Source organism: Mustela nigripes, chromosome 7 (genome assembly GCF_022355385.1).
Source record: "Mustela nigripes isolate SB6536 chromosome 7, MUSNIG.SB6536, whole genome shotgun sequence".
Lineage (NCBI taxonomy): Eukaryota > Metazoa > Chordata > Mammalia > Carnivora > Mustelidae > Mustela > Mustela nigripes.
Window position 1 is genome coordinate 140,001,446 of NC_081563.1, and position 24,715 is coordinate 140,026,160.

The window sequence follows — 24,715 nt, forward strand, 5'->3', positions numbered from 1 at the left end:
CCCCACCTCAGTTCTCGGCAGGGCGGGAAGTTGGTCTGGCCCAGGTTCACACGGGCAAGGTGCTTCGGCAAGTGCGGAGTGTGTTTGGGGAGGGCTCCCCCAGAGCCTGGGGGCACAGGCAGTTCCGGGTGCGGAGGAGAGGCCTCCAGGGCAGCCGCTAAGGTTCCGGTCCTCAGACTTGGCCCCTGCCACTGGGTTCAGGAGCCCCCAGCGCAAGGGACCTAGTGCCCCCCGCCCTTGACTCGAGGAGGGCAGTAAGGGAATAGGACCAAGGCCGCCCCAGCCGGTGTGGAGCAGCCCACTGGGCCATGCTATCTCCAGGTGCCTTCCTAGAACGGTTCTGCCTCTTCCAGCCCGTTGTAGGACACATTCTGGTCAGGACGCCTCCCCCCCCCCCCCCCCGACACACGGACCAGAAATTAACACCGAGTGGTAAGGGGTGTGGGGGCATTCCAGAGGGACCATCTCGCCACAGGTAACCCGGCTCTGGACAGACCAACCAGGGATCTGGGGAGGCTGTGGTTGGGCCATCCTCCACCCATCTCCTTGGGCAGGCTTGCTTGGTGGGCTGACAGTGTCCACACTCGCTTAGTGGCCAGCAGGGCTTGGCACAGGCCTGGTGGTTAGGAGAAGGGCTTAGTGTGAGGTCAGGGGAGCCCGGCTCCCCTCCTGCCGGTCTGTCCCGGGGTGTGCTGTAAACAGCTGTGCAGGTCCAGGCCGAGGCATCAGCGGAGCTCGTGGGCCCTGGGGCTGCAGCCGCCGTCCTGTCTGCCCCTGTTGTGTCCAGGCAGGAGGATGGGTGGGGGAGGTCCGCCTTCCTACCTCTCCAGATGGACCCAGAGTACGGAGAGGTGCCCCAGAGTCGAGCCAGAGCAGTCGCCAGCCACCCCGGTGTCCCAATGAGTCCCTCAGAGCTCGTGTGGGCAGCTGCTGGTAGCCATGGCCGCAGGCAGGAGACAGCAGTGCCCCACCAGCAAACAGCCCATCTTCACAGAGTGCCGGGAAGTCCGTGTTTCCCCCAAGTCAGGAGATGGGCACGGGCTGGGTGGCATAGGGTGAGCCTAGCCAAAGCCCAGATCCCTCCCACGCACCACCTGCGGGGGTCCAGACTGAGCAGGGGGGCTTTAGTCCAGGACCAGCAACAGCACCACTCCCTTTAGAAAGGAGGGTCGTCAGGCTTCTGGAGAGTTTGAGTTGGAGTTGACCCTGGCGGGCCCTGGCACTTGGCAGGAGCTGGTGTCCCAGGAGCAGACAGGACGACGGGCAGCCTCCGCTCCCCGGCTGCAGAGGGCAGGCTTCCCCTGCCCCAGGAGACGGTGGGCCCCCCAGTGTCCAGCCCAGTTCTGGAACTGCCAGCACCTTCAGTGGGCCTGTCCTCCCGATGGGAGGTCCAGGACGGTACTAGGCCCGTCTTCACGGGACCTGGCCTGGTGGCCTTCTGCGGCGCTGGCAGGGAGGCTGTCCCCCCTCAGAGCGGGTTCTCGTACGTGCTGACACTGGAGAGCTTCTCCCGCACAGCTTGGAAGCAGGGCCGGTGCTCGGGGTCCCTGTGCCAGCATGAGAGCATTAGTTTGTGTGCGGCAGCGGCCGGGCACTCCGGGGGGCAGGGCATGCGGTAGCCCGACTCTACCCTCTGGAAGGCCTCGTGGCTGGACGTGCCTGTGGCGGGATGGCCAGAGGGGCTGGAAGCTGGTGCCCAGCGAGCCTCTCCTCGCTCCGGGACACCACGCTGCCCTCTGCCCCCTCCCAGGAAGCCCTGGGCTGAGCTCCTGCCTGCTGCCCCCCTGCACACGGATGCTCCTGGAGTGCCACCCCTGGGAGGCCGGCTGTGCAGGTGCCAAGTCAGGTGATGGCACCATCCCGCCCTGTCCGCCGTCGGGGGCCCAGTACCTGGATAGGGTATCGGACCCCAACTGAAAGTCTCCTGGCGGAGAATCCTGAAGGACCGGACATCAGTGTGCCCATATGAGCACTTGCTCGGTCTGTGACTGCCATGGTGGCCCCGGGGGCATGCTAGCTGCTTCACACAGCTGCCCCCAGCTCCCCTGACACACTTGGACAGCCGCGGGGGAATCACGCTCAGCCTGCCTTCCCAGCTGCCGCCGAGTGCTGAGGGAATTGCCTCTCTAGAAGCAACCAGCTCACGATGAGGAAGGAACTGCAGCATCAGGACAGCCAGGGAGCAAAGGGCCCCAGAGGCCTGCTCTCAGGGCCCCTGAGCAGAGGGCACCAGGAACAGCCAGAGAAGCCGTCGAGCCCGTGGGACCCTGGTCTGCTCCAGGAGCGAGCTGGTGACTTCGGGGCTTTCAAGAACTTGGAAACAGCTCTGAGGGGGCGTGTGATGACTGTAAGATACCCATTAAGTGTCAAAAACATGACTGTGACTGAGAACTGAAGTGTGCACACGGGGACTTGGGTCTCACCGCGTGGAAGGAGTGGGGGCCTCCCTGGAGGGTCTGATGGAGACAGAGCGCTCAGGACATTCTGTCACTCCTGTCTTCTGTGTGCGGAGCGGGTGGGGGGGGAGATGTCTCCCCTGAGCTCCGCTGCCCCCGTCACACGGGTGAGGCAAGCCGCCCAAATCCGTGAGCACAGGCACACCCACCTCCCACCTCCCCGGCCGCCCCTGCCCATGTGCAGCCTCCCTTTCGTCCTGCAGCCCCTGCGAGGGCGGACGCCTCCCTTCCAGCCTTGGAGCCCTCCAGAAGCCTCCACTCCCCACTGGGGCACAGCTTGGCCCCAGAGCCCTGTACCTCGCCCTCCGGCCTCCCCGAGGCTGAAGGCAGGCAAGCCCTGGACACCCCAGCTCCAGGCACAGACATCACCCTGCACCCCCACCTCCCACCCTGGGCCCTACCTGGATGAACCTGGCTAGCCCGAAGTCACCCACTTTGCAGATGTTGTGGGCGCCCACAAGGATGTTCCTGGTGGCCAGGTCCCGGTGGACGTAGTTCTGTGACTGCAGGTAGCACATGCCCTCGGCCACCTGAGAGGCAATGTCCACCAGCTCTGAGACGGGCAGGGACTTCTCGGAGTCTGCGGGGCAGGGGAGCGCGGTCAGAGGAACTCTGCGTGCCACCGGGCTCAGGCGCCAGGCTGGGCCAGAGGGCAGCTGCCTGATGTCACACTGGACTAGGGGACCCGTCCCCACCCTTCCAGGAGGCGGTTAGGGTTAGAGCCGGAGTGCAGGCAGCACACTCCCTCGGCCCCAGGCCCTGTTTCCTTTCTGGGAACCCGCACTAAGGCCATAGGAGCTCCTCGAAGCATTGTCTCAGAGCCGAAAACCTCAGAGCGGTTCCACACCGGGTAACTCGCGAAACGGGCATCGCTCGTGGACATGGTCGTGGGCCAGCGGGCGCGCCGTCCTGAAGGACATCTGATGGCGGGGACCCAGCGGCAGTGGTCAGACTTTCCGTGAGAAACATTCCGTTCCGCGTTCCAAACATTACCGGGTAAAAATCGCCCAGGTCCACGCTTTGTGCAGCCCACGCTTCTCGCCCCAGGGCCGCTCCAACACGTAGAACCCCCACTGACTGCAGTGGTCACATTTGGTTTGGGAGGTAAACGAACAGGTCCTGTGACCAGGGTCTGTGAGTCCATGAGATCCTCCATGTGTGTGCAGAGCGTGTGTAGGAGGGGTGTGCACGCGTGTGTAAGTGCTCACACACACATCCGAACATGGTGGGAAGGGCCAGCGCCTTCCAGGAAGCTGTGGCGGGGCAGGCCTCAGTGACCTGGGCTGAAGGAACTAGGGCTGTTCTTGTCTTACTTGTACTTCTCTGTGTCTTCTCCAGTTCCTACAACGAATCGGTGGTGCGTTTTCACAAGATACTTTAAATCCTTTCTCAAGCCGGGCCTGTGGACAAAGGCACCAGAGCTCCCCGGTAGCCTGTGCCTGGTACGGGGCAATGTGGGTTTTTTCCCCCTTTGTGCAACTTTCCCACGCCCTCCAAAAGCATGGGTCCCTTGGATCCCGGGAAAGGAGCCCCAAGTGCAGCCCAGCAGGCCGGCTCACCCCGCAGCAGCTCCAGCAGGCTCCCCTTGGCCAAGAGCTCCGGGACGATGTAACGGGGTCCCCCACGGATGCCGCAGCACACAGCACCAGGATGTGCTTGTGCTGAAGCTTCTTCGTGGCCTGGATCTCCGCCTGGAAGGTGTGCTGGTGCAGGAGGTTGTCTGCGGGGTCAGGCAGCCTCGGTGGGTGCAGTCCCAGGCCCAGCCCACCATGCCCCCCGCTGGGGGTCACGGGAAGGGGACGCTGGGACCACCAGTGCTCTCATCACACACTGGACACCATGAGTGTGACACCTGCCCAAGCCCGATGCGAGGCAGAGCACCCCCAAGTGTGTCCCCATGAGCCCCTGATTTCTGAAGGGGGGGGTCCAGACCCCTGATGGGTTTAAAGGAGATTTGAGACGAATCTTCAAATTTCTAGTGGTCTATTTCTTTTACTGGTTTCTCATTTACCTTAAGAATTTAAAATTCCCTTTTTAAATAAATGCATTAGGTGAAAACCTAGGCATTGAAAGGAAAATGCCGCGGGAAGCTGTTGTAGACGCCACACACGGTGCCCCCCAGGCGGGCATTAGCACGCGGGACCCCACCCCCTGAGCAAGGCCAGGAGGGCCTGCTGGGTCCCTGGAGGGGGCCCACTCACCTCGAGCGATCACCTTAATGGCCACTCGGACCCGGTCCTTCCAAATCCCTTCGAAGACGCCCCCGAAGTACCCAGAGCCCAGCTTCCTGCAGAGCCTGGACTCCTCGTGCGGTCTCTGCCAGTCTGCCCAGTGCGGCGGGGGCTCGGGCTTGGGCTCCAGAGACAGGCAGGGTGCGGGACACCCAGCCCACCCTTCAGGAATTCCCCCACTCTGACCCCACGACAGGAGGCCTCTGCTCTCTCCTCTGATGCAGGAAACCTCTTGCTGAGGTCCCAGGGTCCAGCACGCGGCCGGGCTTTCCAGAGGCCACCCCACCCCGGCCGCCCTCTGCCATGTCCTGCAGATGCCTTCACCGCCCCCGCAGGGACGAGCCTCTGTGCAGCATTGTTGATGCTGTGATGTCCGCCACACACAGACCTCCGGGCCAGAGGGACACAGGACCAGGCAGGAGCATAGCAGACTCTTCCCTGTCGCAGGCGCGAGCGCAGCCCCTGAGGAAGGCCGGTCCCAGCCCAGGCCACCTGCTCCCACGCCCGCATCTGTAGGACCGCAGCGTCAGGACAGCGGGAGTCCCTGCAGCCAGGTCTCCCCGAGGCCCCTCGAGCCAGCGAGCACCCCGGGACCCACACCCACCCTATGTGACAGGGAGGAGCGGGAGCACGGTGGGGAGCAAGGGGGGGTGCGGCGGGCAGCTCTACCTTCCGGCAGGGCACAGTCAGCGGCAGCCCGTGGGACAGGCTCCGGCCTTTGTGGTGCCCCAGGAGCTCAGCCAGGCTGGGGTAGGACGCGGCCTCACTGAGGTGCAGCCGGCCGGCGCGACGCCAGACCCTGTAATGCCTCATGGCCTGCCTGTCCCTCACTGCAGGGGTGAGGGGGGAAGCGCCTGGGCTGGGGTGCTCAGACAGCTGCTCCGGAGCCAGCCATCCTGCCCTGAGGCATGTCCTGCCCCGAGGCATGTCCTGCCCCGAGGCACAGTTCCCAGGGAAGCGGGACCCAGGGACAAGCCACCCTGGAGGGAAGGCCTGGGTGGGGCCGGGCCACGGGCCAGGAGCTCAAGTGCAGGAGCCACAGACGGGAAAAGGCGCAGGAGGCCATACCTGAGAGAGAGTAGTCAGCGCCCGGCTTCTGGCCGACCCTGACCAGGGAGGCCGCCACCCGCTGCCCTCAGCCTGCAGGCAATGCTGCGCTTCCAAGCGGGAGATGGGCCCGAAGAACCACCTGGGGGCGGGGCCAGTCCTAAGCCTGTGCTGACCTTCAGCCCATGCCCTCTGAGCCACGTCCGCTCTCCCGGCCCACCCTGAATCCCAGCCCCCCCTCACCTGACCGGCCACCCCCCATGCCCCCAACCCTGACCCACAGCTCCCCTCTGATACGTCCCTGGCCAGAGGCCACTTCATTGCCCATCAGAGACCCCAAATGTCCCAAGTGGCCAGTGTGGACACCAGGAAAGGCCTCAGTGACCCAGGAGGAGTGCAGGTGCCAGCCACCACCCTGCCCAGCATGTTCCCCGAGTGTAGGGTCAGAGCCACTCCTGTCCCAGAAACACACCTCCCATGCCATGAGTGGGACCACCTTGTCCTGTGACCCGGGCCACAGACACTCTGCTCTAGAACCTTAGGAACTGGGGTTCGGCGTCTGAGTGGCAAGGCTCTACACGTGCACACTTACGCACGTGCCCACCCGTGCTCCCACACACCAGCGCCACGGCTCAGATAAGCCTGGACAGCAGGCTGGGGCTGCCGGCTGCTCTGCCCTTGGTCCCTACTTCCTCAGGCACTGCTGCCACTGGAACCCCTCACCCTCCCTGGGGCCCCCTGAGGGTCACGCCCCTCCCTGGCCAACTTAGCGTATCTTGAATCTCATTTGCTCATTCCTGCAAGCACCCTGCCTCCTTCCTGCTGTTCAAAGGCACTAGGTTCTCAGGACCTCAGGGCCTTTGCCTCGCCGTGCTCCGCATGTTCCCTGTCCCAGACCCCGCCTTCTGAAACCATGCTGCCTGTGACGGCACCGCTTGTCTCCGCACACGCATTTGCCACGTTACTCCTCCAGAGCTTGGGGTCACAGGGGCGCAGGCGGGCAGCGGAGGTCCTGCCGGACCCTCCTGGCCCAGAGCTCAGGCGGCTGCGCACAGGCTCACCCCAGGCTGCCCTCTGTGCTCCGAGCCTCCAGGCGCCTCCTTGCGGGATGGGACAGCCTGCAGCCCACGCCAACACGGGCGTGTCGCAATGACCCTCCTGCTTCCTCTAACTAGGTCATGCATCTGGTTTCGGCTGTTTGGAAGGTGAGTGATGCTTTGCTCCCCAAAAGGCCCAGTCCCTGCCTGGGCCTCCCACACAGACCCCCTCCCTGTCGGCCACCCAGAAGCCCCCTAGGGGCCCTTCCTTCCCCTCTGGGTCATCACAAAGTGACTGTGGCGGAGCCCAGGGCAGGGGCCACACCCCTCTTCAGCTCCATATCCTGTCATCCTGCTGGAGCCCGGTCAGCTCTCAGGGGACCAGGATGGTGGGGTCCAGCCCCAGCCAGGGGGCACGGGGAGGTGGGGTCATGGGCCCCCTGTCCTCACTGGCCTCCTGGAGGCCGGCCCAGCGCCCCGCCCCTCCCCAGCACCCAGCCGCAGTGGCACAAAGCTCCATCTGGAGGGCTGCCCTGCCCTGAGCTCTTGAGGGGCTGCAGGGAGCCGGGGGTCACCTTGAGGGGACCCACAAGGGCCACGGGGACACTCACAGCTCAGACTCTACCGTCTCCTTCTCAGCCAGGTAGTTGTGGGGCATGCAGCCCTCAGTCAGCGGCCTGCCCTCCGCATCCAGTGGCGCGGCCCGCCACCGCCTACCCTCCTTCCCAGCCACGTGGAACAGATGCCCCGCCCGGAAGGTCCGTTCCTCATCCCTCCGGGCCTCGAAGTCCCAGAGGCCCACATGCTGGGGGCCCAGGGGAGCCTGGTCCCAGGACGCCACGGCAGGACCGGCCTCCTGGCCTCCTGGCCTCACAGCCGGTTCCTGAGCCGCCCACAGCACCCCTTGTAGCTGGGAGCCATGGGCCGGTGGGCGGACCCTGACAGGCGGTCCCCACCCCGCTGAGGAGCCGGCCCACGTCTGGTGAGGAGAGGCCCTGCCAGGCCAGCCACAGCTGCACCTGCCAGGGCTCCCTCCCTGGGCTGCCCCAACTCCCAGGGCTCCCCCCGACCCTCCGACCTGCTGAGGCCAGGGCCACCTGGGAACTGCTCCTGCCCGCCTGCTCCAGGATGTGGGCCCGCCACGTGGGGGAGGAGACAACGGAGTAACCCGGCAGACAGGGCCCTCCTGGGGTCCACCGTAGCGGTGGGGACTCAGGGAGGAGTGGAACCGAGGTGGGGGGGAGACGAGGGATGGAGGCCTGTGGGTAAGTCACCCCTGCCCACCACTCCGGAGCCTCTGGGACGGCGCGCGACGGAGGGCCAGCGAGCTCACAGGGTCGTGGCTGGAGGCCCAGGGGGCTGCTGCCTCCCCCTCGGTCCCCTGGACCACCAGCCACTGAGGGGAGCCAGGGTGGCCACACCCATCCTAGATGTTGGCCTCCAGGGCGCGGTAAAGGGCAGGCAGGGAGCCCACACGGGGGCTGTGGGCTGGGGGACAGCGGGGGCCAGGGCAGAGCCGAAAGAGCCCTGCGGCGAGATGGGGACGGGGCACAGAGAGGGCTCAGGGTGAGCGCCTTCGGTCCTGGCCGCCCGTCTGAGGGGCTGTGGGGACTCTGGCTCATGACGGGAGCTCCGGGAGGACGATGACCGGGGGAATCCTGTACTAAGCCTGACATAAGCACCACTCACTCCATTTTGAGATCGAGAGGAATGTGTATTAGAGCAAGCGTGCGATCATCCTGGTGCCGCTTTCATTGCCCACGAGGGTGGGCAAGGGGCCAGGGAGCAAAGCACGGGGCAGGCGGGGGCGGGGGCTCCGCGGCTCCCGGGCGGCGTGTCCAGCCCTCACTGCTGGGCAGCGTGCTCCGGCCACCCCCGCCCTCAGACCCGGTCGTGAGCTCATGCCCAGAACCTTGGTGTGTCTCTCCGGGCAGACGTCCAGGGCTCTGCCAGGGCAACACAGGGAAGCGGGACAGAAAGTATTGGGACAGAAAGTCCCCCGCCCCTCCTGGAAGCCCAGGACCATACCTGTTGGGCCTGTGGCTGACAGACAAGTCAGGAGTGCACCACGGACCGCCACTGGTCCCGAGCCCGGCACACCCCTTCCCTCAGGCCCGCCTGCCGCTGTGTCCGGGGGGGGGGGGGGAACGTCCAGCTCCATGCCTCGCTGGGAGGCCCCTCAGCGCTCCCAGGGCAGGAGGGTTTGGTCCAGGCTGCCGGTCAAACCCTCCTGCTCCCACCAGCCCCGCCCACGCTGGCACCCAAGGCTCAGCCCCGACCCAGGCTGGTCTGGCCTCAAGGGGTTGGTGCCCACCTCCTCCCTCTGCGTCGCCCTCACCCGTGGTGATCTTGGCACCCTCCCCTTCTCCTCCCGGAAGCCCCCCACCACTCCAGCCCTGCACAGCCTCTGTGCCCACCGCGGGGTCCCAGCTCCCACTGCGCCAGCCCCTGGGCAGGGCCGGTGTCCGTGGGGCTAATGGGCTTCACGGTGCAGAGCTGCCCCTAAACGGTGCATAGAGACCTGTTCCCTCCAGGGGACAAGAAGCTTGGCTTGCCTCTGCCCTTCCGTCCCACAAGCCTTCCGGGGGCACAGCTGCCAGCAGGGGGTCACAGGACGGTGGGGGATGAGGACCCTGAACACACACCACAGCTGCCTGGTCCCGTGCCCCTCGGGTCCCTCTCGTGGTGACTGGAGCTGGCTGGTGAGTGAGGACAGGCGTGTCCCACCCGGCTCCTCATTCAGTGACGCCAACGGTGGCTTGAAATCAGCCCGAGCAGGAGCAGGCGTGTTGACCCAACACCATGGGATCCAGCTCCACCCCCGTCTGACCCCGGGCCAGAACCCGGGACCCAGAACCCCTGATCTTTGCCCCACCCCCAGAGAAGGACCTCGAGTCTCTCAGCCCCATGGAATGACCATGCAGCCTGCCCTGCCCGTGGCCTGACCCAGGCTCCCCCAATTTCAATCCCAGCCCCAGGCAGATAGAGTGGGCCACTTGGTCCCGCAGGGGTCCTGCTCCCTGGGGTATCAGAGTCCCCTGGGGCGGGGCCCTGGGCCACATGGGGGCCAGCTCTGCTTCCAGGGACCAGCTGGTAGACCTCCCCATCCGCTGCAGCTGCTGTTCCGGGTCTGGGCGCTGAGGCCCATGCACGATGCAGGTGAGTCCGTCGCCGCCCGTTTTCCGAGCACTCGGGTCTGCACGCAGCCAGCAGGTTTGCCCAGCCTGTGCCGTGTCGGCCCCGTGCCGCCTCGGCCTGGGAGCCCAGCGTCGGCCATGGGGGAACTTTGCCAAAAACTGGGGAGCCTCTGGCTATTGGCCCCAGGAGGAATCGGGCTGCCCGGGGCAGCAGGGGTGGGCAGGGGGCCGTGGCCCAGTCTCAGGTCTTCTCTGTCCAGCAAATCTCCACGGCCGGACAACATTCAGGCGCCACCCCGACTGCTGTGCTGAGACCTCCCCTCACCAGGGACACCAGGTCCCGTGGAGCAGAGGACACCAGCCCTCCCGTCTGAGGGGACATCTTCCCCACACACGTGTGCCAGTCCATGTGTCTGTCAGGGTGTGAGGACCGCAGCCAGAGGCCGCTCCAGGCCGCCAGCGCCCCTGGATGTGTTGACGGCCAGCATTGTCCTGGGGGGACACGCCAGGCAGGGAGGCGTGGCCCCAGCCCCTGTGTCCGGCGTCCCCGGTCACGTGTGGGCAGGGGCGAGGCGCCTGTGGGCGGCACTCAGCTTCTCCTGCAGCGCAGCGAAAGCCGGCCGCTCCTCAGGGCTGCCCTTCCAGCACTCCAGCATGAGCGCGTAGACCTCGGCCGGGCAGGGCGCCGGGCGTGGCAGCCGGTACCCTCGCATGACCTGCTGCAGGGTCTCGTGGTTGCTCAGTCCTGTGGAGGGGCCACAAGAGGGGCTGGGCAGGGCTGCCTTGCTGCTACGCAGGGTCACAGTGCTCACCTCCCCCTAGTTCCCGGCCTGACCTGGCCCAGCAGGGGGCCTGGAGGTGTGGTGCCCCTTCTGGAACCGGGGACCCCCCGGGTGCCTCCTCCCCCAGGCTTCCTTACAGCCCACCTTCATAGGGACACTGGCCGTAGGTGAAAACCTCATAGAGCAGAACTCCGAAGGACCAGACGTCCGACTTCTGAGAGTAGATGCGATAGTTGGCCGCCTCAGGGGCCGTCCACTTGACGGGGATCTTGGAGCTGCTGCTTGGGGAGTAGATGTCGTCCTGGGTGTGGGGAAACCAGGGTGGGTGGGCCGAGCGGCTCCCTCCCCTCTGAGCCACGGCGGGGTTGGGGGCTCCAGCCCGAACCGACCTTCAGCAGCCGGGCCAGGCCAAAGTCAGCCACCTTGCATGCCAGGTCGTCACCAACGAGCACGTTCCTAGCTGCCAGGTCACGGTGTACGATGCGTCGACCCTCCAGGTAGCTCATGCCCTCGGCCACCTGGCAGGCAAAGCTCAGCAGGAGAGGCAGGCCCAGGGCCCGTCCCTCGGGGCCTGTGGGGCAAGGTGGATGGTCAGGGGGGCAGGGTCTGCACTGTCACCTCCCCCCATGCCTCAGTGTCCTCACCCCCAGCCCAGGCCACGTGGCGGAGGCGGCCATGCTGTGCAGTGACTGCTCCTGGACCCCCAGAGAGACCAGAGCCGGGGAGGGGCACAGGAATGAGGATGGGGACATCGATGCACCCGAGCCCACTGCTCTCGGCTCCACCCGGAGCACAAGGCTCTGACTGCGCCCCGGGGCCTGAACCCACAGGCCAGAGCCCACCACACCCCTCTGAGCCTCGGACAGTCAAGCCCAGAGCAGCCTCGAAGGGTCACGGTGGTGCATGGAAGCCTGGGCCCCCCGCACAGTCACCAGCGGGGGCGTGGGGGGAGCAGCCACTCACTGCCCAGGAAGGCCTGCAGGCTGCCCTTGCGCATAAGCTCTGTGACGATGTAAACGGGCTGGCCGGCCGAGCACACAGCATGCAGCTGGATGAGACGCTCGTGCCTCAGGCTCTTGAGGGTCTGGATCTCCTTGCTGAGGTCCGCGAGCTTCATGTAGGCTGCGGGAGAGAGCACGGCTCCGGGACCCACCCACACCACTCTGTGGCTGCCCCGGTGCTCCAGGGGCCCGAGGGCAGGGCGGGCAGGGGCCAGCAGGCCTCACCCACCTGACTTGATGACCTTGACTGCCACTGGAGTGGAGCCAAGCCACAGGCCTTCCCACACCTCCCCGAAGCAGCCTTCACCCAGCTTCCTCCTCAGGGCGAACTCAGAGCGAGGCCGCTCCCACTCGTCCTGCTGCGGGGGCCTCTGAGGGGGCGGGGGGCGCTCCGGGCCTCTGCCTGCTGCTCCCTGGAGAGGGGGGGCGGTGTCTCCCAGAGCGCCGGGCCTCCAGCCCCTCTGCCTGGCCAAGGCCGGGGCAGCCAGGTGTGGACCTCCTGAAGCCCGGCCCTAAGTGGCACCTTTGCTGGGGGTGGACAGCCACCCACGCATAGTCATTCCGGCCCCGGCCAGGCTACCATTAGCAACCGGAGCAGCCGGATTGCTGCCTGGCCCCCAGCAGGCCGGCTGGGCCCTGAGAGCCGGGGTGCCGCTGCCCAAGCCAGGGCACACGGCCCAGCGAGCGTCCTCTCCTACGGCTTCTGCCTGGGGCCTGCGGCTGCTGCGAGCCCCCTCCCAGACGCCTCCCTAAGCTTGTCCCCGCCCTCATGGCCCCCCTGCAGAGCTGGGTCTGGGACTGGGGGACCCTCCAGGTCCCGTCGCAGCCCAGCCCCGGAAGTCCCCGGAGGTGGAGATGCTGCACCATTGAGGGCAAACCCAACCCCAGACAGGGCCCTGGCCGGAGTGTGGAGGTGCGGCCAGGGCTCCCAGTGCCCTCAGGCCTTTTCGGACCCCCCAGCCATGCTCAGAGACTGGCCTGGACCTGCTGCCTGGCTCACAGCCCTGGACGTGTGCTGGCCAGTTGGGCGGGAGGTGCTGCCGGGGCCTGGCCCACCTGGGGCACATGGGGCTGCAGCAGCGGGCTCTGGGTCAGCTTCCAGTTGGCCTTGTAGTAGGCGAGCAGCTCCTCCAGGCTGGGGAAGAGCCGGCCCTTCTGCAGGTAGAGACCGCCGGCCGCCGTGGAGATGCGGTAGTGGTGGACTTTGGCCTGCGCCCGGACTGGGAGTGGACACAGGTGAGGGCCGCGTCTCGGCGGCAGCTTGCCCCAGACCCTCCCAGCTCCCTGGCCGGATAAGCAGCACAACCTTCCCTGGGCCGGGCTCAGGTCAGGCCTCGGCGTCTCACAGGAAAGTGGGAGTGCGGGCAGCTGCAAGCCGGGGGGCAGTGAGGGGGTGCAGGGCGGGCACTCGGGGACACTCAGCGCGTGGATGAGTCGGAGAGTGAGCGGACGTGAAGGGGACAGGGAGTGAGGAGAGAGCCCCGCCGGGGGATGGGCAGGGGAGGGAAGGGGAGGGGGCCTGTGCGTGAGCCTGCAGTGGGCAGACTGGCCGGGGAAGGACACGAGGTGCCCAGGCCTGACGTGGGGCCGGCACAGTCTGGGGAGCACTGACCCCGAGGTCAGCGTGGGGGCAGAGGCGCAAGCAGCCGTCCGGTACCTGAGAGCGAATAGTCCCCACGGCTGCTCTCGCTGGGCCGGACAAGGAAGGCTCCCGGGGCGCTGGCCGGGGACAGGAGCAGCTGCTGGGCGCGGGCGCGGCTCATGCTGCTGAAGTACCAGCTGCCGAGGACGGGTGCGGCGGTCACCACCGGGCCTGGCCGGACGGACCCCTGCCCCCACGATGCTCAGAGGCCCCGATGCCCGAGCCCGACACCCCGGTCGCTCAGGAACCAGGGGCTCCCAGAGCCCAGGGCAGGGGTCCTGGCCCCCGGTCTGCACCTGCCCTAGCCCTCGGTGCCTCCACTTCTGGATCCATCAGGAGGCCCTCCTGGGCTAACACAGAGCTTCCACTGCCACCAACGGTGACCTGAGTCAGGTGTAACCATCCGTCCACACACCTCAGCCCCGGAGTGCCCGTTAACCCTGCTCCCAGAAGGACCCAACCCCAGCCAGGGGCTGACCTGCCAAGCTCAAGACTGCTGAGCCCCTACTGGAGGGGGTTTCCACCGGAAGCCTGGGCTTCCCTAGCCCGCAGAGAGGTGGACCGTGGGGCCGACAGAAGCTTGGCCAGGAAGGCCCTGGGGGAGGCAGCTGTGCCAGGCTGGGCAGGGACTCTGGGGAGGCTGGAGGAGGCTCAGAGCATCTCATGTCTGCTGCGAAGGGGCCCTGCCTGGTGCAGGACAGCCTGAACCCCTGGCCCTCCACATCTGCAGAGACATGCTCCCTCTCTGAGCACATGGGCAGCAGGGGCTCCCAGGGGCTCCACAGTCTGAGGGAGTTCCCCGAGTCCAGGAGCCCACACAACTGCACACGGACAAGGACAGGGGAGAGCCTGCTGGGCCCCGGCTGACACCCGCCTGGGCTGTGGCCACCCAAGTCACTCCACAGGCATCTCCCCAGGCTCCATGTTCTTAGCAGGAGAGCGGGACAGCTCCTGGCCCCAGGCCATCTCCTGTGTCTGCTTCCCAAGATCCAGGGAGGGGAACCCCACGCCTGAGTCGGCTTCCCAGCCTAGAACCTCCTGCTTCTTGCAGATTCTCGGGACCCTGGGGCAGGAGGCCTGCTCCCTAAGGGAGAGCCTCAACCACTCTGGGAACAGCCCTGTGCGCATGGCCCTTGTCACTTCCAAAGTGGGGGAAACCCCGGGCTCGGAGGGCCAGCGGGCTAGCTCTGACCCCTCGGCTGCCGGACCAGCACTTACTCCAGAGGACCTAAAGCATGACTCAGAGTGAGTCAGCATAGAGGGGAGGCCCTGAAAAGACAGGGCTGGGTGGATGGGGCTGCCGGAGCCTGGGGGGAGGCCGCGGACTGGCAGGAGGGGGACCAAGACGCACCTGCTCCTCACAAAGAGGCCCGCGCGCCCCATGAAGAGCTGCAGGGAGGGGCTGGGAACCAGCGTGGCCAGAGCCAACCCTGGGGCTGGGCTGAGGGGCTGCCCAGAGGGTAGAGCTGGAGACTGAAGAGCGAGGCAATGGCAGACAGGCAGAGACCCCGCAACACCAGAAGGGAAGACCGGCAAGCAGGGCAGAGCACACAGGGTCACGGGTCCCCAAGACCAGACCTGGTTGGGCAGCAGGCTTGTGGAAAGCTGACGAACTCGTTTCAAGACACACGGATTAGGAGCAAGAGGTACAGCTCCCTAAGGCCCCGGGGCTCCATCCGCCAAGGGCCCCCGCAGCCAGGCGCTGCCCTCTGATGCCCAGCAGCCAGCAGAGCTCCCAGGGGCAGGGCCACCGAGGCCCTTCACAGGACAGCAGGGCTGCGGGCGCACAGAGATCCAGAAGTGCCCGCATCCTCAGCCCTCCCCCAGAGCCCAGGGCCAGGGATGTTCTGGGGAGTCTCTCCCTGGGGTGGGGCAGCGGCCAGGATGACACTGGGGAAGCCTCACTAGCAGGGTTGATGGTCCTCCCCCTGCCCAGCCGGTCTGGCCCTGAGGACAGATGGCCAGGTGTCTAGGGCTAATGACACCACCAGTGTGGGCGGCACTTTCATCCCCCGCCCAGGCAAACAGTCATTAGCACTTCCTCCCAGCACCACCCCGTTTCGACCCTCCCTCCAGAGCAGCTCATGGGATCTGTCCTCCACCTGCACCCACGGAGGGCTCTGGGCCCCTCCCTATCAGAATGGCTGCCTGGTCCCTCCCACCCCTGCCAGCAGGCTGGGCCAGGGGCTAGGGGCCGGAGTCCCCTCAGAAGGGGCCTTCCTGGGACTCGGGCATTCCCATGCCACGTGCAAACCCCCCAGGAGGCTGTGGGAGAGCTGAGGGGCTCTGTCTCCAGGGACAGGGCCCAGGCGGAGATTGCTCACAGCCGTGCCGGGAGGCCACCCTGTCCTGTAGACCCTGAGCCTGGGCTGAGAGGTCATCTCCTCCCAGGCCCCGTGGGAGAGCCTCTACTCTCTGCCTCCCTCCGTAATTGCAGAGTGGGTGAGCGAACAGCCAATTTCCGCCAGCCAGCCCAGCCTGTGGACTGCCCAGGCCCTGGGGCCTTTGGGCATGTTGGGGGGAATGGCTGAGCTCCCCCTACCTGCATCTCTCGAAACAGGCCTATTTGGGAGCAATTCCCAAGGCCAGGCCACGTGTGCCCCATACCTCCCTGCGGGCTGGTGCAGCAGGGCGAGATCCGGGTGAACGCGGACCAGGGAGGGGGCAGACAAGCCCTCCCCTCGGACTCAGCACATCAGCCCCTGCACCCATTGGTCACCCCCTCCTCCCTCACAGTGTCTGGACAGCCTCTCTTATGTCCTCATCAGGAGCCCCGGGCTCCCTGGACCATGCCCCCGAGGGCCCGCCGTGCTGCATGACCAGCCGGCGGATGCACACACGCTGTCCAGCTGACTCACCACAGGCCCTGACTGCTCTGCTGGACTCATTCCCTCTTAGCCGTACTGGGACACAGTCCCTGGTGTCTGTCCCCCACCCCTGTGTGTTTGCCCGCCGCTGCGTGGCGAGGCCTGGAGGGTCCTGGCCCCAGGAGGAGGAGGGAAGGAAAGCAGGACGCCCCGGACATGCCGTCCTGGGACTCCGTCCTGCCTTTTTCCCTGACTGCAGGGGCAAGTGATACTCACGGGGGGTCTGAGAGCGTCTCCGGGGTGGCCCTGGCCAGGTGGGTGATGGGTACCAGCCCAGTACCGGGCGGGCCGGAGAGTCTGCGGGCAAAGATGTAGTCGCCGTCCTCTCTGAGGGCGCAGAGCCTGTCCCCGCGGCTGACGCTCAGCTCTGCCGAGCACCGCGCGGTGAAGTCATAGAGCGCCCTGAAGAGCTGTGGGGGCGCCGGGGGGCTGCAGGGCTCTGTGGCAGCGGGCTCTGGTTCAGCGCCGGCCACAGGGTCGGGGAGCCCCGGGACGCCTTCGTCCGGCGCGGCCACCGGCCAGATCTTGTCCCAGAAGAAGGACAGGAAGGTCAGCCGCCTCCTGAGGAAGGGCTCCATGCTCCCGGGGCCACCGGAGCGGAGCCCAGGGTCGCGCAGGGAAGGGGCCGCAGCGGCGGGAAAGCGGACCCACAGAAACCAGAAGGGCCGACGGCCGCCGAGGGTCCGAGCCTCACTGCTGGCGTCCCTGGTGGCGCAGAGAGTGGGGACAGGTCACTCCAGAGAACCCTCCAACAAGGCGCGCGCAAACCCGCTCCCCGCCCGCCTCCTGGGCTGGGGTTCAGACCAGGTGGGGCGCAAAGTGGCCCTCCAAGCCGCCCCCCACCCCAACGCCACACGACGGCCGCTCCTGTGCTGGGCCTCTGCAGCGTCTTGTCCCCCACCGCTCAGAGCCGCTCTTCGGGGCTGGGGCAGGTGCGGCCCAGGAGGCGCCTCGGGGGGCGGGGCCTCGGGGCCTCGGGGCGGGGCTTCGGGGCGGGGCTGTGGGAGCGCAAGTGGGTCGCCGAGGGGATCGGGGTCAGCGCAGGTGAACGACGTGCCCACCCTTGTCCTCAGAGAAAAGGGGTTCCATGAACGGGGCAGCCGCCGTGCAGCACGAGCCCCTGCTTGGCCAGAAGAGAGCTGGATTGGTGTAGAAAACGGCCTGATTTCGGGGCGCCTGGGTGGCTCAGGTGTGATCCCAGGGTGCTGGGATGGAGCCCCGCATCGGGCTCCCTGCGAGCCTGCCTCTCCCTCCGCCTGCCGCTCCCTCCCCTTGCTTCTCTCTGTCTGTCTGTCTGTCTGTCTGCCGCATAAAGAAGACCTTTAGGAAGGAGGGGGGAGGAGGGGGGGGAGGGAGACTGTTCTTTAAATGTTGGTCAAATCTGTCAATAGAAAAATCCTGTGTAGGGCAGAGCCTTCCGGCTGGGCCAGGAGACCCTGCGGCAAAGGCGGGGCTGGGACCGCTGGGGGCAGCCTGGGACTGGCGAGGGAGGGAAGCTCCCTGCACTGGTTGTTACGAGATAACGTGGGATGGCGGGTGCTCCGTGAGCCCCAGAAGGGCTCGACAGGGGCTGCACGGGTGATGGGCCATATGCTTTCTGGGCTACTGTGGGCCAGGAGAGGGGGCTCCTAGCCCCACAGCCAGCGCTAGGTTGGGGGGGAGGCTGGGACACCCGACTCCCACCTCAGGGCTGGGGGTGGGGCTGCTGTGGCACAGAAGGGTGGCGGCGAGCGTGGGAGGGCCGGCGCCACCCCTCTTACTCAGCTCCCTGGACGGGGCCAGGCGCCTGCGCATGGAGGCGCACTCTGCCTGCTGCCGGGTCAGCGTCTGCCTCCTGGCCAGATGGAGAGAGCAAACTCTGGGGGCCCTGGGGCTGGGGCTGGGGGAGGTGGGCTCCCAGCCCCAGGCCACCTGCATGCTCCTGCCCCTGCTGGCCTCCCCCGAGCTCAGCCCCCTCAGTACCCGTGGTGCCACTGAGCCCATCCACCTTTGTGAGAGCCTCCTTCCCAGGCCCACCCTGGATCAACTCTGAATGTGCGTGTTCGGTGGCCAGCAAACAGGGGTGATGACTGTTTGACCCAGGAGAAGCTGGACCCCCACTCCCTGCCCCCAGAGCCACAGCAGACCATCTCCCCCTGAAACACCCTGGGGGCTTCCTGGGGCTCACGTCCAGATGGCCAGCTGGTCCAGTATGCGAGCTGTAATGTGGCGATGTGGCCAGGAGCTGGCCCTCCCTGGCGTCCGAGCAGCAATCTGGGGCTCCCATGGCCTGGAGGGGGCAGCCCCCCCCCACCAGGGGCAGGCTCTGTGGAGCAGAGACTCATCCTGGGGGAAGGCGGTCACTGAGAGGAATGCAGGCTAATTACAAATCCAAACAGGGAAGGGTCTACAAGGGCCCCGGAGCCTCTACTCCACCAGCCTAGCGGGGAACTGGTGTGCCTCACCCCACCACGCGCCCCTTCCTGTATACCCACGCGGCTCCTCCCCTGGAAAACCACACTTCAAGCCTCTGGCCCCTTCGGCTGCAGGAAGGCCCTCTCAGGTCATGGGGTGGGGGGTCCTGCTTGTGCTGACCGTGCTTGGTCAAGCACTCAGAGCACTGGGCACGGATTCCTCCTGGACACTCCCAGGCCCTCAGAGCCACAGTGACCCAGCTGCTAGGACTCCACACACCCCACCTGGTGCCCAAGGCAGGCAGGGAGGGTCCTCCTCAGTCCTCAGGCCTCCTGTCAGCCCAAGCAAAGCCCAGAGAGTGAATCGGGGTCCGGAGCACAGTGGGTTGTGCTGCAAAGCCGCCCCCCGCACCCCCGCCCAGTGCCATCCCACAGATACAAGGTTCTGTGCACTCTCCTTGAGGTCAGAGCAGGGACGTTTTCTAGCAGGAACACATGCTGGGCAGTGGGGGCCTGGCTGGTCCCCAGGTGACGGTCCCCAGAGGGAGAGAGGCTCCTCTTCGCCTGTCCCCGGGCAGTGGGCTCTGCAGGGAGCACCCCACGCACGGCCATGTCTCTGCCAGGGCCCTCTTCCGCCCCGTCACCCCCAAGTCCCCAGAGCACCTCTCTTCACTCATCGGCCCCCTCCAAGCAGCCTACGGCCCTTGTGCACACACACTCCAGGCCAGGGGGCTGGCAGCAAAAGCCAATTTTTTTTTTTTTAAGATTTTATTTATTTGTTTGACAGAGATCACAAGTAAGCGGAGAGGCAGGCAGAGAGAGAGAGAGGAGGAAGCAGGCTCCCTGCCGAGCAGAGAGCCTGATGCGGGACTCGATCCCAGGACTCTGGGATGATGACCTGAGCCGAAGGCAGAGGCTTAACCCACCAAGCCACACAGGTGCCCCCCCCCCCCTGCCCCCCCCCCTTTTTAAAGATTTGTTTGACAGAGAGAGCAAGCACGGGTAGGCAGAGCAGCACACAGAGGCAGAGGGAGAAGCAGGCTCTCTGCAAGCAGGGGCCCAACACGGGGCTCCATCCCAGGACCTTGGAATCATGACCCGAGCCACAGGCAGACGCTTAACCAAGAGAGCCCCCCAGGCGCCCCAAGAGCCACCTCTGTCTGTCTGTCCGTCTTGCTGTCAGCAGCTATTAGAGTTGCCTCACCCCTGCTGGCCTGCCCCCCAAGCTCCAGCAGCCCTGCCTCGCCTTACGCACCTGGCTCGGCAGCGCCCAGGCCCCAAGGACGACCCTGCCCTGACCCAGCCACTCTCCCGTTAGCCTCGCCTCCTCCATTGGCCCCAACCACAGAGAACCGCGCTGGTGGGGCTGGGGAGGTGCGTGAGGGCGGGGGAGGACCCCCACCTTGGGATGGGGTCAGAGGACAGTGTTTGAATCCCGCTGTCCGTCTCACTGGCCGTGTGACTTCAGGGAAGGTGCTAGACCTGTCTCCGTTGCCTCACCTCTCAGAGCACCGAGCCTGCCGGCCCCGAGTGAGGGTTCCGACCAGTTCTGCTGGGACGAGGAGGGGGGCTTCCTGGGCACTCCGCCAAGGCTGGCAGCCCAGAGCAGCCCACCGTGGTCGACACGCTCTGGGGTCTGTGAGGGATAGACACCCCCCGCCCCCCGGTGATCTCACCACCGCCACCAGGCTCCCACCCTCATGGCTCCTAAGGCTCAGGGCAGCACAGCCGGGTACTGTGCATCGCAGCAGGGGCCGCCGCTTGGAGGTGGGAGGAAATGTGCCCAGCGGGGGGTCCCGAAGGCCGCGTGCTGGCTGCTCCTTCTCACGGTGGCTTCAGAAGCCCAGAGGCCAGTAGTGGCTGCTGGCGGAGAGGAGAGGTTGGGGGGCTGCTCGAGGCAATGTGGGGGTCCCTGGGGGACAGACCAGTCCTGTATCTCACTGGGTCACTCTCAGTATCCTGGGTGACCTTCCATGACCAGGTGTTCTGACAGATGTTTCCACTGGGGAAACAGGACAAGAATCATGGGATCTTCGTGGTGTTTCCTACAACTGCATGTGAGTCTATCGTTCTCCTAAAATCAAGAATTTAATCTTTTAAGTTAAATAGAAAAAAGGGGTGGGGCCAAGGAGGTGGCAGAGGTCCAAGACGTGCTTGGCCCAGAAGAGCAGGGGGAGCGGAGTCTCTCCGTCCCTCCTCATGGGTGGGCTGCAGGGTGCGGGGTGTCTCCCCACCTTCTAGTGCCAGCCTCCCCCTCAACCCTCAGACAGCTCCCCTCTTTCCGCGTAACAGCCAGCATTTACCGGGACCCCAAAACAGGGAGAGGAGAGCAGAAACGGCATCCACCCCCCGCCCCAGATCCGACCTCCCGGGGCCTCCACGCCCCCAGCTCTGGGCCCGAGGATGAACTGGTGCACCGCTCACCAGGGAAGTCTCCGCCCAAGAATGGGGTCACGGGGGGGGGGTGGTACAACTGTGGGACAGGGCAGGCTCTGGACATAAGGACAGACGGCAGAGGAGCTGAGGGACTGATGGCCTACCCTGAGAGGGGCCCACCCCCAGGGCAGAGACATCCATAGGCAGGACACCCCTCCGTCCCCCACCCTCCCCAGGGTGGTCCACCTAGTGCCAGACCACTGCCCCGGGGAGCCCCAACTTGCTGAGAGAGATCCCAGAGGTCCTGGGGCCAGCTGGGGTCTAGAGATGGGGTTCAAGGAGGGAGCACTCGTCTGACGGTCTCCCTGGGGCTGCGGTGACCCCTCTGTCCAGACCCAGGTGAGGAGTGTCTCCCAGGCCAGGTACTGCGGGCAGAAGTGGCTGCTGCCATCCCTGTTCTGCCTGGGTGACAAGGGTCACCCACCTGCCGGTTCATTCGTGAGGTCACTGCTGCTCCCCTCAGTTCTTCCCAGGGGTTCCTGGAGCGGGGCACAGGCTGGGATGGGGAACAGGAGCCCTCTTCCCTGAGTTCACCCCTGAAGCCGGGACTCAGCCCCATGCCCACAGGACCGCGGGACAAGGGTGGCGGCTAAGCCGCCAGCCTCAGTTTACTCGGCTCTGCTGAACCCTACTCTGGGCTTGGCTTTCGGAATAGCCACTTGCGGTGGTTCCCAAGTCGCGCGCGGTTCCCCAGGGAGGGAGCGAAGCCTCGGGACAGTTCGGTCCACCTGAGACCCGGGTGGAGGGCGGGGTCGGGGGCCGGAGGAGGGGCTCCTCGAGTCCGAGTCCCAGTCCGGGTCTTGGGATCAGACAGCGGCCCCCCAGCCCCCGCCCTCGCTCCCGCCCCCGCCGCGTGCTCCCGCCGCGCGCGGTCTTCCCCAAGCTCTTCAAGTGGACGCGGGGTCTCCTCGCACCCCGGGGTCCTGGGCTACGGCCCCACCCTGCCCCCACCCCCGGGCCCGGCGGGGCGTCACAGAAGCCGGCGGTCCCCATGGCAACCCGCGGTTCGCGGCGGCGCGCGCTGGGCGCACAGTCAGCCGGTTGGCTCTCTCCGCTCCGGGAGGCAGGGCAAGTGGGCGCGCCTGGAGGCTGGAGGCTGGGCGCGGGCCGGGGAGGCGGGCTGCGGGCTGCTGGCTGCTGGCTGGGCAGGGGAGAGGGAGGTCTGGGGGCTTCTGGAAGGCCCAGGAGGCTGTAGGTCTGGAAGCCGGGCTAGAGCACAGAGCGGCCCCCTCCCGAATGCACGACCAGCCCCTCTGGGATTTTCCAACCGAGAGACTGTTGGCGACTGGGAAACCTCCCTGAACCCACAGTCAGACCCAGGGGCCAAAGCGGAACTTAGGCGAGGGGCCATGCTTCGCCACATCCCAGATACCCTCTCTGTTGAACCCGGGCCTGGTCTGGTTTCTCTGCCTCAGGAAGGCAAAGCCTGGGCCTTTGGGGAGGCAGGCAGACTTGGGTCCCAACCTTATTGCCACTTAGCAGTGTGGCCTCGGGCAGTCACCTGGCCTGTCAGCTTCCTTTGTAACTCATCCAACCCTTGGGTTGCTGGGACCACGTGAGCTCTCCAGTGAAGCCGCTGGCCTGGCTGTGTGAAGGGGCTGTCTCCCCGCCCTGGGGGCGGCTGGGACCAATCCAGCCAGATTGCGGGCCCCTTCTCCAAGGAGCCTCAGCTTACAGAGCCAGTCCCCACAGCCCCCCAGAGGTGGGAGCCCAGGCAGGGGTAGCACAGAAGGCGAGTCCGGCCGTAGAGCTGATGGCTGGCCTCAGACCCTGAGCTAAGAGCAAGCTACAAGGCATTTTCGCCTCAGGCCCCCCGTCTGTGAGATGGGGTGACAGGACCTCACCACTGAGGGGCTTCAAGGCATAGAGTGGGGCTCAGTCACTAGAAGTTGGGGCCTGGGGCCGCCCTGCCTCCTTCGCCAGCTCCAGCCACCGCCCGGCCTTCTCTTTGGGTGAGCCCTGGCCCTTCTCTGACCCGCAGTGAAGGGAGGCACAGAAGGTCCACAGGGACATGGTGTCCCCCAGGGGGAGTCCGGTGCCCCACAGACAGGATCGCACTGACCCCTTTCAGCAACGAGGAGCACCTTCACCCCGTTCACACGACGACCTGACGCTGTGGCCAGACCACACAGCTGGTCAGTGGCTGGGGCTCCTAGAGCCCATTGTGTCAGCCCGTCCCCGTGTCCCTGTGTCATCACAATGGACAATCAGTGGAGGGGCCGCCCCTCAGCGTCCACTTCTATCTGGGTCGGCCAGCGACCCGCCTGGCCCACTGGCAGCCTCTTCCCAGAGAGACGTGCTCTCCCCACGAGCTCTTCCCCCACGGGGGGACAGAGGGCCCAGTATGGACGGCAGTGGGCCTGAAGCCACACCTGCCTACGCCCACGCGCGCTGTGACTGAGTGAGCCCCGGGGGGGCGGGGGCGGCGGAGCCCCGCGGGCAGCATCCGCTCACACCCCCCCCTCCACCCCCTGCTCCCAGACATGAGCTTCCGGGTGCCGGGCCCGGGCCTGGGCAAGATGAAGCTGGACAGTGCGCAGTCCTCCCTGGACCAGGAGGAGGCCGAGGAGGCAGAGGACCGGCAGCTGCTGGAGCCGGCGGCCTGGCGAGCCTACATGGAGCGCCGCACCGCGCTGCGCGAGTTCCTGACCTCAGACCTGAGCCCGCACCTGCTCAGGCGCCACCACGGGCGCATGGAGCTGCTCCAGAAGTGCTCCTTCCACATCGAGATCCTCCCCAAGCACCTGGCCCTGGGCGACCAGAATCCCCTGGTGCTGCCCAGTACCATGCTCCAGCTCATCGACCCCTGGAAGTTCCAGCGCATGAAGAAGGTGGGCACCGCCCAGACCAAGATCCAGCTCCTGCTGCTCGGGGACCTGCTGGAGCAGCTGGACCGGGGCCGCGCCGAGCTGGGCGCCCTGCTGGAGTCGCCCGACCCGCGACCCTTCCTGGCGGGCTGGGGGCTGGTGGCGCGGAGGCTGGCGGAGCTGTCGGCCGTCATGGACAGCTTCCTGGCCATGATGGTGCCCGGGCGCCTGCACATGAAGCACCGCCTGGTGTCCGACATCGGCGCCACCAAGATCCCGCACATCCGGCTGATGCTGAGCACCAAGATGCCCGTCATGTTCGACCGCAAGGGGTCGGTGGCCCACCAGGACTGGGCCAGCCTGCGCTGGTTTGTCACCATCCAGCCGGCGGCCCCTGAGCAGTTTGAGCTGCGCTTCAAGCTGCTGGACCCGCGGACGCAGCAGGAGTCCACGCAGTGCGGCACCATCCCCGTGGCGGCCTGTGCCTTCGACATCCACAATCTGCTGCCCAACCGCTCCTACAGGTTCACGGTCAAGAGAGCAGAGAGCTACACACTGGTGTACGAGCCGTGGCGGGACAGCCTCACCCTGCAGACGAGGCCGGGGCCCCCAGAAGGGCCCAGCCCTAGTCGGCTAGGCAAGCCAGGCCTGCCCCTGACCACACTTTCTGAGAGATGATTTTCTAATATTTATCCACTAATAAAGACTATAAACACACACACACAACTAAAGAAACAAACCTTACGTTTGACAGGCAGCAGCCGCCATGGGAGTGTGTGCTCAGATGCTGTCCAGCCCAACCCCCCAGTCCCAGGCCCCCCAGGCTCCTGGCCCCTTCGCCAGGGGGCACCCCAGGCTGCACCTTCCAGGACAGCTGCC

At 66.2% G+C, this 24,715-nt stretch overlaps 3 protein-coding genes across 3 annotated transcripts; 1 reads left to right on the forward strand and 2 right to left on the reverse strand.

Annotated features, from left to right (window-relative positions):
- Positions 1-57: 57 nt before the first annotated feature.
- PTK6 (protein tyrosine kinase 6) lies at positions 58-10,290 on the reverse strand. The gene is given in 11 exon segments (XM_059407717.1): positions 58-1,659; positions 1,891-2,205; positions 2,839-3,036; positions 4,016-4,069; positions 4,072-4,176; positions 4,658-4,811; positions 5,357-5,517; positions 5,756-5,812; positions 5,815-5,876; positions 7,383-7,681; positions 10,234-10,290. Coding segments are annotated over 11 exon segments (1,653 nt in total). The 3' UTR covers positions 58-1,468.
- On the reverse strand, positions 8,478-17,087 carry SRMS (src-related kinase lacking C-terminal regulatory tyrosine and N-terminal myristylation sites). Its single transcript, XM_059407424.1, has 8 exons — positions 16,417-17,087; positions 13,349-13,470; positions 12,748-12,911; positions 11,921-12,104; positions 11,654-11,812; positions 11,080-11,261; positions 10,835-10,991; positions 8,478-10,653 (listed from the first exon to the last, which is right to left on the reverse strand). The coding sequence occupies exons 1-8, from the start codon at positions 16,776-16,778 to the stop codon at positions 10,460-10,462; spliced, it is 1,524 nt and encodes a 507-aa protein (XP_059263407.1). The 5' UTR covers positions 16,779-17,087; the 3' UTR covers positions 8,478-10,459.
- Positions 17,088-23,512: 6,425 nt separating this feature from the next.
- FNDC11 (fibronectin type III domain containing 11) lies at positions 23,513-24,514 on the forward strand. Its single transcript, XM_059407718.1, has one exon. The coding sequence runs from the start codon at positions 23,513-23,515 to the stop codon at positions 24,512-24,514; it is 1,002 nt and encodes a 333-aa protein (XP_059263701.1).
- The last annotated feature ends 201 nt before the right edge of the window (positions 24,515-24,715 follow it).